Consider the following 17,203-nt stretch of genomic DNA (forward strand, 5'->3'; position numbering starts at 1 on the left):
CCCATGGTTAAATAATATTTATTGAAATTTCCAGAAAAATACAAAATATAAAAGAAAAAAAGAAAAAAAAGAAAAAAAAGAAAAAAAGATTTGCATTTAGGCCTTACTTTCATTAACATCTTCCCAGGACTTCCCCACCCCACTCCCTCTTGTATTCCATTTCCATCAAATTAATTCCACAAGTTCTTACCCCAAATTTTAAGCTTATTATCGTTATTATCATTGACCCGATGTTCAATTTAATTCATCTTATATAACCACTTTCCCTATATATTCCACCGTCCTTCCACTTAAAAATATTTTCCCCCCTAAGATCGACCCCTGTTCCCTTCCACGAATTCCCCTCTTTAATACACAGAACAGAATGAAATAACAAAGTAAAGAACAAAATATAATTTTACACCCTTTGGATTCCGAATTTCCCTCCCCCCTTTCCCGGTTTCGATCCCCAATATCCATCAATCTATCTGTTGTCAGCCTGGAGACCCCACATCCATGTCCAAATCTCGCTCAACTCCACTTTGCCGTCTTTTTAGTAGTCTTTGCCATCTTTTTAGTACTTTAGTTTCAAACACCCAGTCTTGGAAAAGCTCTATCTCAAGAAGGTCCATTTTTTCTTACATCCAGATCTCTATATTTAAGAGTAAAACTCAAATTTTGTTTCTTAGACCTTTTTAAATCTGAATGTCCCAAATACTCCCAGTTCCAGCTTTATCCAATTCTTGTTGTTCTTTTTCCTCACTTTCCTCAGGTTTCTTTTCCTGTTCCGCTGCAAAAACATTCTAGTTCCAAAAACTTCTAGTTCCACCACAGAGGCTTTATTTATTCAGGAACAAAAACTTACGTCCAGTCCCTTCCGTTCTTCAATAGATATATTGTGTGTCAAGACCTCTGTAGACAAAATAGTGTTTCATTTTTGCAGCTTTCCCAGGAGATAAAAAGTCCTGTTCAAATCCATGAGTATTTTTCCACTTACAGCGATTCTTGTAGTGTCTCAAAGCCCCCTCTAGAGGGATTATGGTAACTTTGTTTCCTTCCAGATCACACCAAAAGTCAGACTAAGTTGTTATCCCTTGTTTTCAACAATTTATATCCAAATTGTAACGAATCTAAACGGCAAAGTCATCGTAACAAAGTTCTTTTTTTGTTCTCCAACTTTGACAGCTACTTTGACAGCTGTCAAAATCTTTATATCTCCTCACCAGGCTCTCTCCCAGATCACTCCCGGTTCCCGGGGGGGTGTGTACTTTATCTCACACGATCTACTTTTCTCCTCCAGCACTATCTTGTAATTTTCCATCGTGAAATTAATAACTTTTATCAATAAAAAACAGACCCTTCTCTCGATCTTAGTTGTCAGATCCTTGCTTTAAATCCTCTACAATAGGGGGGAGACGGACTTCCTTTTTGCACCTCCCCCGCTCGTTCCGAATTAAAAAAATTTTCCTTTTAAGTCCAATTTCCCAATTACTCACGGGTTGTTGTTTTTAGTCCAAATTTTCAATGGAAGAAATCAGCACTCTCCGCCAAATGGCATGCGGCTTCGCTCGGCAGGGGAAGCGGAGGACTCATAGCACCACGCCACCCCCCATCCCCCTCTCCGAAGCCTTTAAAAAGGCTCCTTCGCGGGTCGGGGGGGCGCAAATGGTGCCTGCCGAGTCACCAGGTCCATGGGCATCTGCGCCCATGGTTTTTGAGGGTCCCCGCGTCGCCGGCGTGGCGGGACCCAGCCCCTGCCGAGCAGGCTCCCTCCGGAGCTCGGAGGGAGTCCGCCATTCAGCGATGGTGCCAACCCGGAAGTCTCATAAGACAGTCACTTTCCCTTGGAAAGAAGCCTTTATGGTATATTAGATTCAGTCACACAAGCAACTTACCATTTCTTGACATCTGTGCTCTGGTTAGTTCTAAGGAAACATTCTCTGCTTGCTTTTAGTATCCTCTCTTCATCTTTAGGTGAAAATAAATTCAAAAGGGAAGTACCCCTAGACACCTTAAAGAAGCAGCAGTATGCAGATGCTGGGTGAAACGAACAGCTGTCACATTTTCACCTGGTCTCACCTCAAAGGGTCCTCAGCCGGACCATACTATTCTTGGAGAAGAGTTTGGGTAATTCCCACCCTATAATTTTGAATATTTAGAGGCATTTTTGTGTAATCATTGTTTGATTGGATTCTCCATAAAAAGTGACTGGGTGATGGCTTTTCCAAATGAAACACTGTGTGGAAGCAACCATAGCTGTTTTGCTGTTTCATGGGTGGATTTGCCTTTTTAAAAAGCTTTAGATAAACTGCAGAAATTATGTGTTGCACTTGCCCCTCTGGTTCAAGGCACATGAAGATCATCCAGAGAAAAGATGATGGGCAGCCTAATCCAATGCATGCTGTACAATAATGTGTTTGAAGAAGGCCTTTGGTATTGTATTGATACCAGACTGCAGTCCTGTTCTTGCTGCAATGCAGCTGAGTGTTTTCTGAGGAGTTAACAAAACAACAGGGTTGATTCTGAGCTGCTTATCTCTATCCTGGCTATAAAAGCTATTTCTACACACGCTCTTTGGACTAATGTGTCCCCTCAAAGCACTAGTGCTTGACTGCTTATGGCTGTCTTAGAAATTCAATGGGAGATAAAACATAACAGTTATCTTTAAACTACATGACTGATCTTAATGAAATTTTCCAGAAGGTTAGATCCTAGGCCCTTTCAATTTCCCCTAACAGTTCTGGTTTTAAGACACTTAAAGCCTTTTATTTGCTGTTTTATATGGTGTGGTCTTTATTGAGGCTTTTTTTTTGGTTCTGTTTAATTTTATTGTTTTAATTATGCAAACTGTCGTGGTTTTGTTTTTTTTAATTGATGGGAAGCACAGAAGTTATTTAACAGCACAATCCTATGCATGCCCATTCAGGAATAAGCCGCACTGAGTTCAGTGGAACATACTCCCAGGATAGTCTGCATAGGATTGCAGCCTAAAGTCATGTACATGTTACTATGGACTCCAGCGTGTTCCCACCATTGGTGTTTGAAGCTGAGTACACATTACGTTAGCCATAATCCTTAGGCATCCTATAGCTTCTTGAGAATTACTCCTGTTTGATGCGCTTTCCTTCAAATCAACTTCCATCCAATTAGAAAACAGAAGCTACAGTTTAAGCTAAGGTCTGCACATACTCAGGCAGACAGCTTCAGTGAATTAGAGGAACAAACCAGGTACTGGATATTCCTGTCCTCTCTCTGGTCTGCACAGCACCTTAAGAAAAGATGAGGCTTGTGGCTTGCTGTTGTTTCAACACAGTTCTTTTTCTATACAGATTACTGTCTTTATGTATGCCTTTATGTATTTAAGGCATCAACAATTTTGTTAGTGAGTAGTAATCACATTTGTATATGATGCTGCAGTGTTGCTACTCTTCATCCTCTACAGTTCTATATTTGCTGTACAAAACAAACAAACCCTACAGTGTTTGGAGTATTATTATTTTATAACCACTGGTTTATTTTGAAACAGTACAAATCTATAATATTCATTCCTGGAATGTGGCTGGTGCTGGTGTCACATGCTGGCAGCTTCTAAGAGCTACAAGTGAGAGCTGAGTGCAGGGTGGGGATGAAAGATGGACAAAACCGGCAAAACCAGGTGAGGGTAGCCGATGGGTCTCAAACCCTCCATGAGTTAGGAACCTCCCCTGCATGTGAAGACAAGCTCTGGCAGATTGAGTACACAAGACTAATAGCGGGTCCAACAGTCAAGAAGGTGATTTCTGCACGTGCTGTAGAGGGAAGTGAGGGGCAGATGGGGCTCGTCAACCTGGGAAGGTAGCCCATCTAGGAGAAGGAAAGCTCTGATCCAAATCTCTGCTGCCTTGCGGGATATCTTCAGGACAACAGAAGGCTAAGGAGTAAACCCTACATAAATATGGAGTGGAATCCCTAAGACTGTTGGATGGTGCCTTGTACACCTCCTATAGCTTCTTGAGAATTACTCCTGTTTGATGCGCTTTCCTTCAAATCAACTTCCATCCAATTAGAAAACAGAAGCTACAGTTTAAGCTAAGGTCTGTACATACTCAGGCAGACAGCTTAGCTGGTGCCAAACGTATTGCTCTGCTTTCCTTTAGACCACATCAGCGAGGCCAAGGGGTGTGTGTGTTATCATCTGGGCAGCCCAGGACCTCCATACACACTGCCCAGGCTTGCACCCCAAGGAGATCACTTTGGTGCTGCTAACGCAGCAGTTTGACTTCGTCCCCAGAGATGCACTCCATTGTCTCTTGTGACAGATGGATGCCAACAACAGCAGGATAATTTAACACTCTCCTGATTCTGTTTGGTGCAGAGCTCTGTATAATCCAGAAGCCTGCATGGAAAACAGGATTTCATTCCATTTTTTAAATACAGTGGTACCTCGTGTTACATACGCTTCAGGTTACAGACGCTTCAGGTTACAGACTCCGCTAACCCAGAAATAGTACCTCGGGTTAAGAACTTTGCTTCAGGATGAGAACAGAAATTGTGCGGTGGCGGCGTGAGGCCCCAGTAGCTAAAGTGGTACCTCAGGTTAAGAACAGTTTCAGGTTAAGAACGGACCTCCAGAACGAATTAAATTCTTAACCCAAGGTACCACTGTAGCTGTTCTCTGCAAAATAGCAGGGAGAAATGCATTGCTTTAACATTTGGTATAAAGAATATGCCATCTAGTGGATAAACGCAAGCACAATGATCAAATCTGCTTTGCCAATTTTAAGATGGTCGCATTACCGGGAAAGGGGGGGGCTGTGTCTAGGTTTGGGCATAATAGCTTTAAAAAACGGCTTTCTCAGATCTATTTTCCTTTCGCAGGCTCTAATTTAGTATGTCATTTATTCATTCTTTAAGGCTAGTGTCACTGCTGCCAAGCATATATGAGGAGTTTTTGAGACAGAATACTGTATAGCCCACCAGCCAGCTTCATATACACAGATATTAAAAAATATAGAAAAAGAAACACTGAGATAATCTGCCTGGAAACACCACCCATCAGATCTGGAAGTCCCAATTTCTAATGAGTACATGGGACTTCTGTTTACACGATGGTGTAGAACTTATAAGTTTGATTTGTTCTGATTTCTTATGCTTAGGGTAAAGATCCGAAATAACCCGTCGTCCGCACGGCGCCAGCATATGCTTTAGTTTATACGTTTGTGGTGTGCTGAAATGTGCTTTCAGGATGGAACCAATTAGCCGCGAAATGATTCGGTGAAATCGAGGACACAAGCAGCACTAATTACTAATTATGTCCTTTATCTGTCTGCCTCCAAATTCGGGGAAACTCGACCCGTCGAATTTCTGCCTGCCAAGTTCTCCTCCCGTCGGTTTCAGGCATCTGGACCGCTAACCGGGTTCCCATTCGAGGAGTCCCTACCAGTGGAAATTTTTATTTTTATTTCCACCCCCCCCCCAAACCCTCGTTTCCCTTTTTGCAAGTCGGAACTCGGCTGCTCTCGGCTTCGGGATCCGAGGGACCAGCGTTTCGAGAGGACGCCGGAAGCGCTGCAGGAACGGCCTCCCCCCCCCCCCTCCGGGCCCAAGAAGGCGAGATACTGGGCCGCTCCAGCCATGGTCGGAATGCGAGCGCTGCGGAAGAGCAAGACGCTACAGTATGGAGTCCCCATGATGGTGAGCGGCGGCCGGGGGAAGGGGGCGGCGGGGCCGCGAAGCGCTGGCGGAGGGCGGGGCTTCGTTTGCCAATGGCGGAGGCTGCAGCGCCCCGGACCGTCCGCGAGGGGGAGACCTTCTCGGGAAGGCCGTCGAAGGCGCGACGAGGCCTTGCGTCGGGCGGCGCGAGCGTTTCAGCAACGGCTCGCTCTGCTCCCCCCCCCCGCTTAACTAGGGTCACGTGACAACCCCCCCCCGGGGGGCAGATGAGATTATATACTGAAACGGAGAGGGGGGGTGTGTCGTTCTTTATATTCTTCTTGCCGCATTGCATGAGACGCATTACAGCGTGACTTTTAAAGTACAGTATTCGAGAACTGACCCTGTTTTTAGAGGGTGGCTGTGCTTGTCGGGTAAAGAAACAAGGAAAACCGCCCCCCCCAATAATTTTCTTAGTTAGCTGTAACTCAGTACAGTGGTAAAGGGGTAAAGGGACCCCTGACCATTAGGTCCAGTCGTGACCGGCTCTAGGGTTCCGGTGCTCATCTCGCTTTATTGGCCGAGGGAGCCGGCATACAGCTTCTGGGTCATGTGGCCAGCATGACTAAGCCGCTTCCGGCGAACCAGAGCAGTTCGCGGAAACGTCGTTTACCTTCCCGCTAGAGCGGTACCTATTTATCTACTTGCACTTTGACGTGCTTTTGAACTGCTAGGTTGGCAGGAGCAGGGACCGAGCAATGGGAGCTCACCCCGTCGCAGGGATTCGAACTGCCGACCTTCTGATCAGCAAGTCCTAGGCTCTGTGGTTTAACCCACAGCGCCACCCACGTCCCGGCCAGTACAGTGGTACCCCAGGTTAAGTACTTAATTCGTTCTGGAGGTCCATTCTTAACCTGAAACTGTTCTTAACCTGAAGCACCACTTTAGCTAATGGGACCTCCTGCTGCCGCTGCACCGCCGGAGCACGATTTCTGTTCTCATCTTGAAGTAAAGTTCTTGACCCGAGGTACTGTTTTTAGGTTAGCCGAGTCTGTAACCTGAAGCATATGTAACCCAAGGTACCACTGTACTGGAAAGCAGGTGTGAGCGAAATACATGGAGCAGGCATATGTGGGATAGCTCAGTTGGTAGAGCAGGAGACTCGACTTAAATCTCAAGGCTTGGGCAAAATGATTCCCGCATCGCTGGGGTTGGACTAGATGGTCCCTTCTGATTCTATGATTCTGCGATTCTACAGCTCATAGCTCTGACTACTGCATGAAAGAGCACCGCTGCTTTGGTGCCCTGCCCCAATTTGCCTGACATTGGAGAGACACAGCCGGATGTGAGGCAGCTGGTGACCATCTTAGTGCCCTGGAAGGCTGCTGATGTGTGGCACTCTTTCAACTTCTCCCCCCCTTCTTGTCTTTGTGCCTGGCGCTTCGGCAGATGCCTTGGCTGTTGTCTTTGTGCCCCGCTTGGAAACTTCCCAGCAGCATCTGCTTGGCTGCCGTTAGACTCCGAATGCCGTTAGATTCAAAATGCCGTACCGGCTTAGATGATGGACCTTTCCAGATTCTTTTGTTACCACACGGGGAAGAAAGGAACTTCCACATGCCTTTGGGGTATCATTACTAGGTTGAAAGGGACTTCATCCAGTTGAAACCCGTGCCATTGCAGGGAGACTAAATGCAAGAAGAGCCCCACAGAATCAGGCCAAAAGCCCATCTAATCTGGCACTCTGTTCTCACAGTGGCCTATGGGGAAGCCTGCATGCAGGACCTGAGCACAACAGTACTCTTTCCTGCAATTTCCAGTTGGCTGCAACAAGTATTACCAAAGGGAGGACAGTTAAATTTAAAATTTGGCATTAGCAAAGCAAAAACGTTTTTTTTCTATTATAATGGTAGCAAACATACTTTCTAAGTGCCAATCATGCCACTTCAATTCATAAATAAGCTGACTTTCAGACATTCTAAGAATTTTAGCTACCATTCCGTTTGCGGTTAACTGTGTAGCAATGCTCATTTTCCTGTAGAAGTTTCCTTCTGGCAAAATCTTTGTAGTGCTTCGTTTCAGTAATTTAATAGTTGAAATCAGGCCTACTTCACTTCCAAGTCACCAAGCTCAGTAGGATATCCTAACAGCCATGTATTGTGAGGCCTTGGTAAGGTTATTATGCTTATAAAGCAAAGGCAGCACCTTTATGAGGACCAACCAAATTGTCAGAAAACAGCAAGCTTTTGAATTCTCCAGAACTCTTAATCAGCCTAGATATTATACAAAACAAAGGGGTGAGAACAAGGGGAAAAGCACAACAAAAATTCAGGAGTTTGGCTGGATGACACCTGCATTTAGAATACAGTAAGACTGCATTTACACAGTGGTTATGTTCCAGAGATCGTGCCTAATGCCAAAATTGCATATAGTCAAATGCCATTGGGTTCAATGGTAGAAGGGATTGCCAAAGTCATTTTTTCCAGGACCCTGCCCCTTTTCCGGCCTTTAAAATAACTATTTTTTGCCATGCGCGTAAAGCTGAATGTGCACAAGGTAAATGTGCATAAGTTGTGGGCCAACGTTAGAAAAGTTGCTGAGTACCTGAAAAGCCATGATGCATAGATGATGGGCTGCACAACATTTAGTTTGCTGGCTTTTAAGATTCAGTTGTTTTGCTGACAAGTAGATTTTGCTTAAGGGGTTTGTTTTGGTTTGTTTGCATGATGGTTTTTGTGCCATTAGCTTCAGAATTCTGGTCAGTTTTCATTGTTCCAATGGTACATGCTTCTGCAGAAACTGAACAGACAGCAAATGTGACTTTGTACAGAATTTAGTGTTATGATTGAAATCCAGTCTTGGTTCCTATTAGATTCTTTCTCTTCAATATCTATTCATAAATCCTGCCTATGTCATTAACTGAATAGGATTATTTGTTTGTTAGCGTTAATATATGTGACAGGTCATTGAGATAAGTAGCACTAAAACCCGGGCTGTTAAAGGCACAAACACACACACAAAAGCATAAGAATTGATGTAAAAATACCATAGTACTATTCAGCCTAATACAATACAAAATAATACAATAAACTTGGTATAGGGAAGTCATAGCACACTGGGTAAAAGCATAGCTGTCAAGCGTCCCTTATTTGGAGGGACAGTCCCTTATCCCAGCGCCATGTCCCGCTGCTGACCCTTAATTGATGGATGTCCCTTAAATTTCCCGGGTTTCAAAGGAAGCAGCTTCTGTCCCTCCCTGCCAGCCAGGGAGGAGGGAGGCTCCAACTGTGTTGCTTGGCTGCCTGGCCTGCCCCCCTCCGGCCCCTCTCACCAGCCTCGTGGCCGCCAAACTAAACGTCTCTGTCTAGGGCCTCCCCTCTGCCCGTCGCCACCGCTCCCGCTAGGCCGTACTGCGGCTGTGCCGCCGAAGGACCCGGATGAGATGGGCAGCCTGGCATGGCCTATGAATTGCTGAGGTGCCTTGAGAGGAGAGCAAGGGCAACCATAGAGAAAGCAGTTCAGAGAGAGGAGGAAGAGGAGGAGGCGGAGACGCAGGCAGGTGTTCCAAGGGCTACAAGGGAAGGACCGCAAGCACTTCTCCCATAGATTTGTAGTGGTAGACTAGCATAGATGGTCTGATCTGTGGGTTTACTTCGGGCACTATTTCCCCCCCCCCTTCCTCCTGCCCCACCTGATGGAATTGAGAGCTGCAGATGGAGCACGAGAGAAAAGATACAGAACTGCAGCAGCATCTTCGTAGCTTGGACTTCGTTTTGCGTGAAAAGTGGTGGCTGCTTGTAGTTATTTAATTGCAGTGTTTCATCGGCTGGTGTCTTGAGCGGCAGCCTCTGGAAACGAAGGGTTAAAAACCGGCGCTGCTCTCCAAAATTATCTGGTCCCTTTTAACTTCGTATTTCAGCTGGTAGACTAAAATCCCTTATTTTGGCTGCTGGTCCCTTATTTTCAAATCTGTAAGTTGACAGCTATGGGTAAAAGTTGTTTGAATCCCCACCCCAAAACCCCTGCTATTGTGTGTTTGTGCGTAACTTTTTTTTAAAGGAAAGAATGAATTGTGGAAGGCTTTGTAGAATTCTCCCAGTTGTAGCTTTGTTAGATTGTTCCATACTTATTTCTCTACCCAGCAGGTAGACATAGTACAGGAAGAATGTAGAATTCTTAGTTTCTGGGGTCCCAAAGAAAGGCAAGTGACAGTGAATTTGATTTTGCTGAAAGTCTAGCAGACTTTGATATCAGACATGGGAACTGCATGCTTTCCCTACAGTTACCCTATTGCTATCTGCTAATAACATTGAAGACTTTTCAATTTAAGTAAAATCTAATGTATCCTGCCTTCAGAGACCCCAGCAAAGGTCTCTCTCCTGAGCCTTATGTGCATAGAACAACCTATACAAACATCATGAGAATAAAATTAGCAAGGCTATGATCAGCTACAAATTTTTTTTACAGGAATCTTGTCAGTTTCTTGTGTTCTTGCTTAGAAAAACCAGAGCACATGGGTGTGGAACTTCTGGTATGTGACCTATATGACACAAAACATGTGATAAATAAAGTTGCAGCTGCAAAGGAAGAATTAGGAGCTTTGGTGTATGCTTCCAGTTTTCCCTTAAAAGTGCATCTTACATTCGATGCTGTTTCAATTTGGTGCTGATTGTAAACTCTGCTGCTTTCCCGCTTGGTTTTTTTATGACATCTTGGCTTAGTAGAACAATAGCATGAGCAATGTGGATCCTTTATATGTGCCCTTCTGCTCTTTTTGTCATTTTTCACATCCTTAAAAAAAACAACGTCCTAGAAAATGGCCATTGTGCAACTGGTGTGACTCATTTCTGAGTAGTGAGTCCACTTACCAAGTGGATAGTAGTATTCTAGGGAAATCAAGTTTTACCATGTGTCAGTTGCCTTTTACTTTAAAAACCCCCAATAAAAACCAATATTGCTTATGTTTTAATCTATTGTAACTCTTCCATTTATTTCAGGATTAGGAAGGCTAGGACTGTGAATTAAATAACCAAATAAACTTTTAGAACAAAGAAGAAGTTGATTTATAGGGGATTAAAATAACTAACACAGGTAAATCTGCCGAATACAATGATTATTCTGGGGAATTCTCCAATCTGGCTTTCTTCACCTTTGAACTTGACAATATGTGTGATCATATCAGTGCCTAGCATAAGCCAGCAAGAACCTAAGAGAGTGATGTAAGATGGCATGGAACACTGTTTAACAGCTTATGCGCTGCAGGGTGTGAAGTCCCACAGCACCAGGATGGGAACATCTGTCCAGATGCTGGGATGAATTCTTGTGACCTTGTAGATATGTACTATATGTCTCACAAGAGGTTGTTCCGCATGCTTGGATTTTCACATCTCCTTGCCTCTTACTACTTTGTACTGATTTCTAAGAGCCATGAGAGCTTTTTCTTTTCGGAAATTCTATTTGAAGTGTACCTAGCTCTCAAATACAGTAGATGGTGCTCCTGTTTCTAAAATATGGTGTTGAATTCACTTTTCTGATAATAGTTGCAGCTGCCAATGATTCATTCCCCATGTGACTCTTGCATACTGTACTGGGACAGCAAAGTTCTTTGTCACTGGTACAATAAAACTGCTATTATACTGTTTCCTGAACATGCAGAATTTCATATTTGGAACACTAACTCCATCTGAAAAGTGTCCCTTTAAAACCAACAGAAGATAGGTGTAAAAATCTTGATATTGTCTCTATGCAATCATATGTGGTTTATTTTTAGTTAGGCAGGCAGCACGACTGGAATGTCATCCTGTTCTCTGAAGGGTTCTCATGCACTGCTGGTGCTTTATTCTTTCCCATTGAAGTGAATGGCTTCCATTCACTTCTATAAGAAAATAAAGCTGCTGAGCTTAGGTGCATCTATAGGGCCGGCTGGCAAGTTTTGCCTAATCACAATCACAAGCTGGTGACTGCAGCTATTTTATATTATCCTCTAGAAATGATTGTCATGACTTCTATAGGACAAAATAAAATCAGCCATCACACTGGCTGACACTTCGCCCGTTGCTTAAATTAATTGTGTTAGGAAAACAAATTTTCATCTCTGTATTTGCCATGACTGTCATCTGTTGTTTTTTGTTTGTCTTTTATCGTTCGTGATGGCTGATGCCATGGGCAATAGATGCAGTGGGAGGTGTAATAGTACACATTCTGCTGTTTAATGTTGGAAGAAGAAAGATGAAAGCCTGAAGTCAAGTGGTTTGTCTATGTATTGGAAACCATGAAGAAATAACACTAGCCAGATACTATTCCAAGCTGCCCTCAGAAAATGCTCATGCAAAGGTGAACCCTAAGCCCGTAGGGGAGAGCATCCCATACCTGTGAGCCAGCTGCTTAAGGAAAACTGTCTCTACATGCCTTTGCCATTCAAACATGGTACACCACAGATAGTGGTATGCCATTAATTTTAATGGACCACAGAAAAGGAGGCCCATTCGCACTAAGTCTGTTGCTCAGCCATTCTCAGAAATTGAGCATTGCTCCATCCCATCCTCATGTTTAGGGAGCATGAGTACTTTGCAGGTGATGCTGTCATTTAGAGGAACTCTTAGCTGCTTTTTTGTCATCCCATTCTGTTCCTCAGTTTTGACCTTTGCCCCTCCCAGTCCTTTTTCTCCTTTCAGAATTTGGCTGTTTTGCCACAGCTTCTTATTTTACCCTGTAGTCCAGGTGTGGGGAACTTTTACCTTCCAGATGTTGCTGAACTACAGCTCCCATCAGCTCCAGCAAGCATGCCCATTGGCCAGGGGTGATGGGAGTTGTAGTTCAGCAACTCTGCTGCAGTCCATTTAACTGGCCAGGAAAAGTCACTGCCCAACTAATGAAAGAGCAGCAGCGTTTAACTGCAGAGTTGTTGTTGTTGTTGTTGTTTAGTCGTTTAGTCGTGTCCGACTCTTCGTGACCCCATGGACCAGAGAACGCCAGGCACCTCTGTCCTCAACTGCAGAGTTGGGGGGCTCCAAATCTTTATCCTTTGTTTCTGCCCAGTATTTCTTACATCATGGAACACTGGGTGATAAAAGGGAATATTAATTCCTTGTGTTGGGGTGTGTGGTGTTTCGCTTCCCTGTTGTGTGGAAGCTACTGAAGAAATAATACTAGTCTTTAGGTATCTACAGATGTTTCTTTTTAAAAAAAAAAAAAAAAGCAATGACAGGCTGGTTGCATATGGAGCTGAAATGAAGATGGGAGAGAATTCTTCACTTCTTAAAATGCAACGTGTCTTGTTTTAAAGGAAGAAAGGGACAGCCCTGTTTTTAACAGGAAAGCTGTTCTTGACCCACCAAAACAGACTTGTTCTTCAAGCAGCTGTGTTAATTCCCTTGTTATCTGACCTGGCCAAGCACTGTGTGTAATGCAAAATGACAACAGTCTGGTTGAAGGAGCCATTTTTGCTCATGCTTGCACTGAGGAACATATGGGCTGCCTTCTTTTTAGAGGGTTCTTTGTGTTCTTTGCAAAATATCTTTTCTGTACTTCATCACATTAATTTGCCTAAGGGAGCTTCTTTTTTTACTGGACAGGGGTAGGGGGACTGTGGCCCCTGGATGTTGTTAGACTACAATTCCCATCAGCTCATCAGTTAGGGATGACAGAAGTTGCAATCACGTCACATGGGAGAGGGAACAAGTTTGTTTTCTCTTGCTCTGACTTCAAGTTAAAAGAAAGGACACTCCCGACTAAACATCAGGAATAACTTAATGATGATAAGATCTGTTGGACAGTGGAACGGACTCCTCAGGAGGTTGTGGACTCTCCTTCATTGGAGGTTTGTAAGCAGAGGTTGGATGGCCATCTGTCATGGATGCTCTAGCTGAGATTCCTGCATTTTGGGGGTTTTGGACTAGATGACCCTTGGGTCCCTTCCAACGCTACGATTATATGATTCTGTGAACCTTTGGAGGGACAAACGTTCCCCCTCCCTATCCAGAAACTCTTGTGTGGCTCAGAGGAGCAGGTTATTTGCTCAACAGGGAGTCCTTTGTGATTAAATGTGCAGCTTTTGTTTTTACCTCTCCATTCAAGATGGAAGGAAGTATGAAGCTAGCATTTCCCACTCATCCATAAAAATTGCTTTAGGATAGGCATCTTATGACCAGAGTGATCCTCTCTTGGAATCAAGGACAAAACCAGCTTGTTTCCAACCAAATGGAAGAGCCAAAGGCCTGGCAAGTGGTATTTCATGGTTGTCACTCTCAGAATTCCTCAGGACACTCATAAACTAGATTAGGCGAACCAAATAAGGCTGATGTCAGTCTACATCTTTTTTTATTTAACCTAGATGGTTTTCCAGCCTACTGATTACATCTTTATTTTATCGGGAGAAATGTCTTCTGCAAGTAGCAAGGCTTTGAGATGTGGCACAAAACAGCAAAAAATCATTAGCGCCACCAACCATTCTATGTATGTTAGCTTGCTGGTGGCATATATAAGTGGGATGTGCAAAAAGTACTGCAGCCTGACACGTTCCTGTTCACTGTTCCAGTCAGTTGGACACACCCCTTTTCAACTATTCTTCTAGTTGGTTTTCAGATTTTTTTGCTTTCAACCAGCCAATGTTCTATGGCCATTGAATTCTCATTGGACTGGGGTTTTTTGGGGGGTATCTCCCCCTCAGTTGTACTCATACAGACCTTGGAGTACTGCCCTTCCATGTATTGGTGGTGCCATCGTTTGGCTACATTTGTGTAAGAACACAAAAGACTACAGTTGGAAGTTGAGAGAATGATAATACATGAAGCTGGCTATTCAGAGCAAGTCCAAAAGACCTGATGGCCACAGGCCTGGTTTGCGTGTCGTTTTAAAATAATTGTTTAAAATCAGGCATCTGCAAACTCGGCCCTCCAGCTGTATTGGGACTACAACTCCCATCATCCCTAGCTAACAGGACCAGTGGTCAGGGGTGATGGGAATTGTAGTCCCAAAACAGCTGGAGGGCCGAATTTGGGAATGGCTATTTAAAATAAACTCTGATTTAGGGGTGTATGAAATGTGAGCGTACCCACACGTTTGCAAAACATGTGTTTTGAGGGACTTGTCTAGTCATACATAGCAATATTGGTTTGTTTGTGAGTGTGCTTCTGTACTCATTTCCCAGGTGACTCTTGCATACTGTACTGAGACTGATAGTAGGGGGACTTTCTGGGATCAGTGTTGCTTGAGATGAAAGATGAAGGGATAGGGCAGGTCTGTAGAGATCTATGCTGTGAAAAGGTTCAGAGAAGGGCAACCAAAATGATCAAGTGAGTAAAGCAACTCCCCTGTGAAGAAAGGTTGCTCTAAACTTACTAGTTTAGAGAAAAGTTGAGATGAGGCATGAAGAAAGTGGAGACAGAAATGTTTTTCTTCCTCCTCCATAACATCTGATGAAGCTGAATGTTGGAAGATTCAGGACAGATAAAGGAAAGTGCTTCTTCATGGAGTAAATTGCTGCCACAAGGTACTAAGGCAGTGGCCACTCACACGACTTGAAAGGGGATGTGATATATTAATGGAGAAGTAGTGTGGTGATGATTATACGGAACCTCAAGAGTTCAGAGGCAATGTGCCTGAGAACCACTTGCTGATGAGCAAGGAGGGCTCTTGTTTTTAAAATTATGGTTGGCCCAGAGAAACTGAGTAAAGAAAAGTTCTCTCTAATAACAATGAAGCTGAATGTTGAAAGATCCAGGACATATAAAAGAAAGTATTTTTTTCAAGCAGTGCATAGTTAAACTATGGAACTTGCTTCCACCTGAGGCAGTGATGGCCACCAACTTGGATAGTTTTAAAAGAAGATGAGACGAATGCAGGGATGAGAAGTGGCTACCAACCACTATGGCTGTGTTTTGCTTCCACTTTTGGAGGCAGTATGCTGGGAATCGCAGGGAGGCAGAGTGCTGTTGCGCTCTGGTCTGTGTTGCAGGCTTCCCACAGGCATCTGGTTGACTACTGTGAGAACAGGATGATGGCCTAGATAGGCCATCTTATGTTCCTGTGTGTGACAACGAAGATAATTGTCTTGACAAAGTTGTAGGTATGGATACGACATCTAAGGAATGATGCTACATTTGTCACAGTATGATTCATACAGCAAGCTATGCATCCAGGCTACTAGACTGCTGAGAATTCAGAGGCTGCTGAGAAACCCAAAGTTGGCTGTGCTTAATTTAAGTTGAAAAGTGACAGGATAAGTGGTTGGTGATATTTCTAAAGTCTCACCTATGTGTTCAAAGCTTGCAATTGCAGAGCAAGGTCTCCTGGACAAAAACATTTTGATGACACATAGCTTCCTGAAGAATGGAACAACACAGTTACAAATGTTTAGGTACACCTGAGCTGTTTGGGAGAGCTGCCTTCTAGCAAAACCCATATTATTCTGAAAGATAAAAGATTGGGGACTCTTTAGGGTGTCTGGGGCTGAGCCATATTGGTAGCCAGCATTTGGTTTTTTGGGGTTTTGCTTTTTGTGCCCCTGCTGTACTTGAATAAATGAAGAACTGTAGTTTTCAGAGCTGTCACATTGGGACCTTTCAGCAGCTCTAAAATGCACACACAGCAGTTTTTCTTTAAAAAAGGAAAACTCCCCCCCAAATCTCTTTAATTCCCATCACTGTGAAGTAAAAAGAGAATATTTCATTTGACTGTTCCAGTTCTGCAGCTGCACAATGCATAGCTGGAGGCTTCAACAACAACAGTCTTAAAGAAGAGGCTTGAAAATTATCACATTCCCTCTTCAAGTAAAATATTTCATAACATTTCCCCGGCTTTCTTTTCACCAGTGCATGATCTGTGTTGCCAGCAGTGAATATTGTGATGTGATTAATTTAGGGATTTATGACAAAGGGAATGTAATTTTGTAATCTGGCTTTCAAAATCAGTGCTACAACAACGGAATGAGTTTCTCTAGCAACAGAGGTGATCTAACATTGCAAATTGCTAGGCAGTGCTGGAGAAATTGCTGCTTGTTGTTTTGCTAACCTAAGGGTTGGCTGCTTTAGATTTTACTGAATAATTTGGTGAGTCTGGAATCTGTAGCAGAACACAGGGTTTGAGGAGGCCTGACTTATTCAGTCTTTCTTTATGCCTGTCTTGTGTTGATGGGCATTAATATCCTCTGTGTACAGTGCTCTCTCTGTATTTGTTTACTTAACATGCTTTTCAGTAAAATAACAGAAATTAGTTTTTCACAATGCTATTGAACAGAAATTAATGTCAATTTCTTCATGAAACAGTTACTGAGGTTGCTGAGCATATGTGACAGATGGCGCTTCTGTGTCGCATCCCATGTTTCATTCTACCTTGCATTCTGTGCATATATAATTTCATTAAAAAATGTTGCTTTTGGTGTGTGTCTTGGTGTGAGCTCACTGAAACATCAACAAAATCCTTCTTTGAATATTGAATCAAGTGATAGTTCTGAAAGCTGTGCTGTTGGCTTGTTTCCAGGTTAGTTTGTAAAGCACGGTCTAAGTGAGGAGTATTGGTGTTCGGTGTTGTTAAAGGTGACCTTCAGATGTAAAATGCAAAAACCTATTAACGTAGCCATGTTTTCATGGCTTTACAG

General features: G+C 43.5%; 1 protein-coding gene across 3 annotated transcripts in view; it reads left to right on the forward strand.

The window, feature by feature from the left end:
* Positions 1-5,194: 5,194 nt before the first annotated feature.
* The window catches only part of COX16 (cytochrome c oxidase assembly factor COX16), a 55,688-nt gene continuing 43,679 nt past the window's right edge, over positions 5,195-17,203 (forward strand). Inside the window, exon 1 of one of the 3 annotated variants that reach the window (XM_081890840.1) lies at positions 5,195-5,652. In XM_081890840.1, the coding sequence (XP_081746966.1) occupies positions 5,593-5,652 (60 nt within the window). In that variant the 5' untranslated portion in view covers positions 5,195-5,592. The remainder of the gene's footprint in view (positions 5,653-17,203) is intronic. The other 2 variants (XM_081890838.1, XM_081890839.1) reach the window with 2 other exon arrangements.

The sequence above is a fragment of the Podarcis melisellensis genome (assembly GCF_964234715.1).
Source record: "Podarcis melisellensis genome assembly, chromosome: 1".
Classification (NCBI taxonomy): domain Eukaryota; kingdom Metazoa; phylum Chordata; class Lepidosauria; order Squamata; family Lacertidae; genus Podarcis; species Podarcis melisellensis.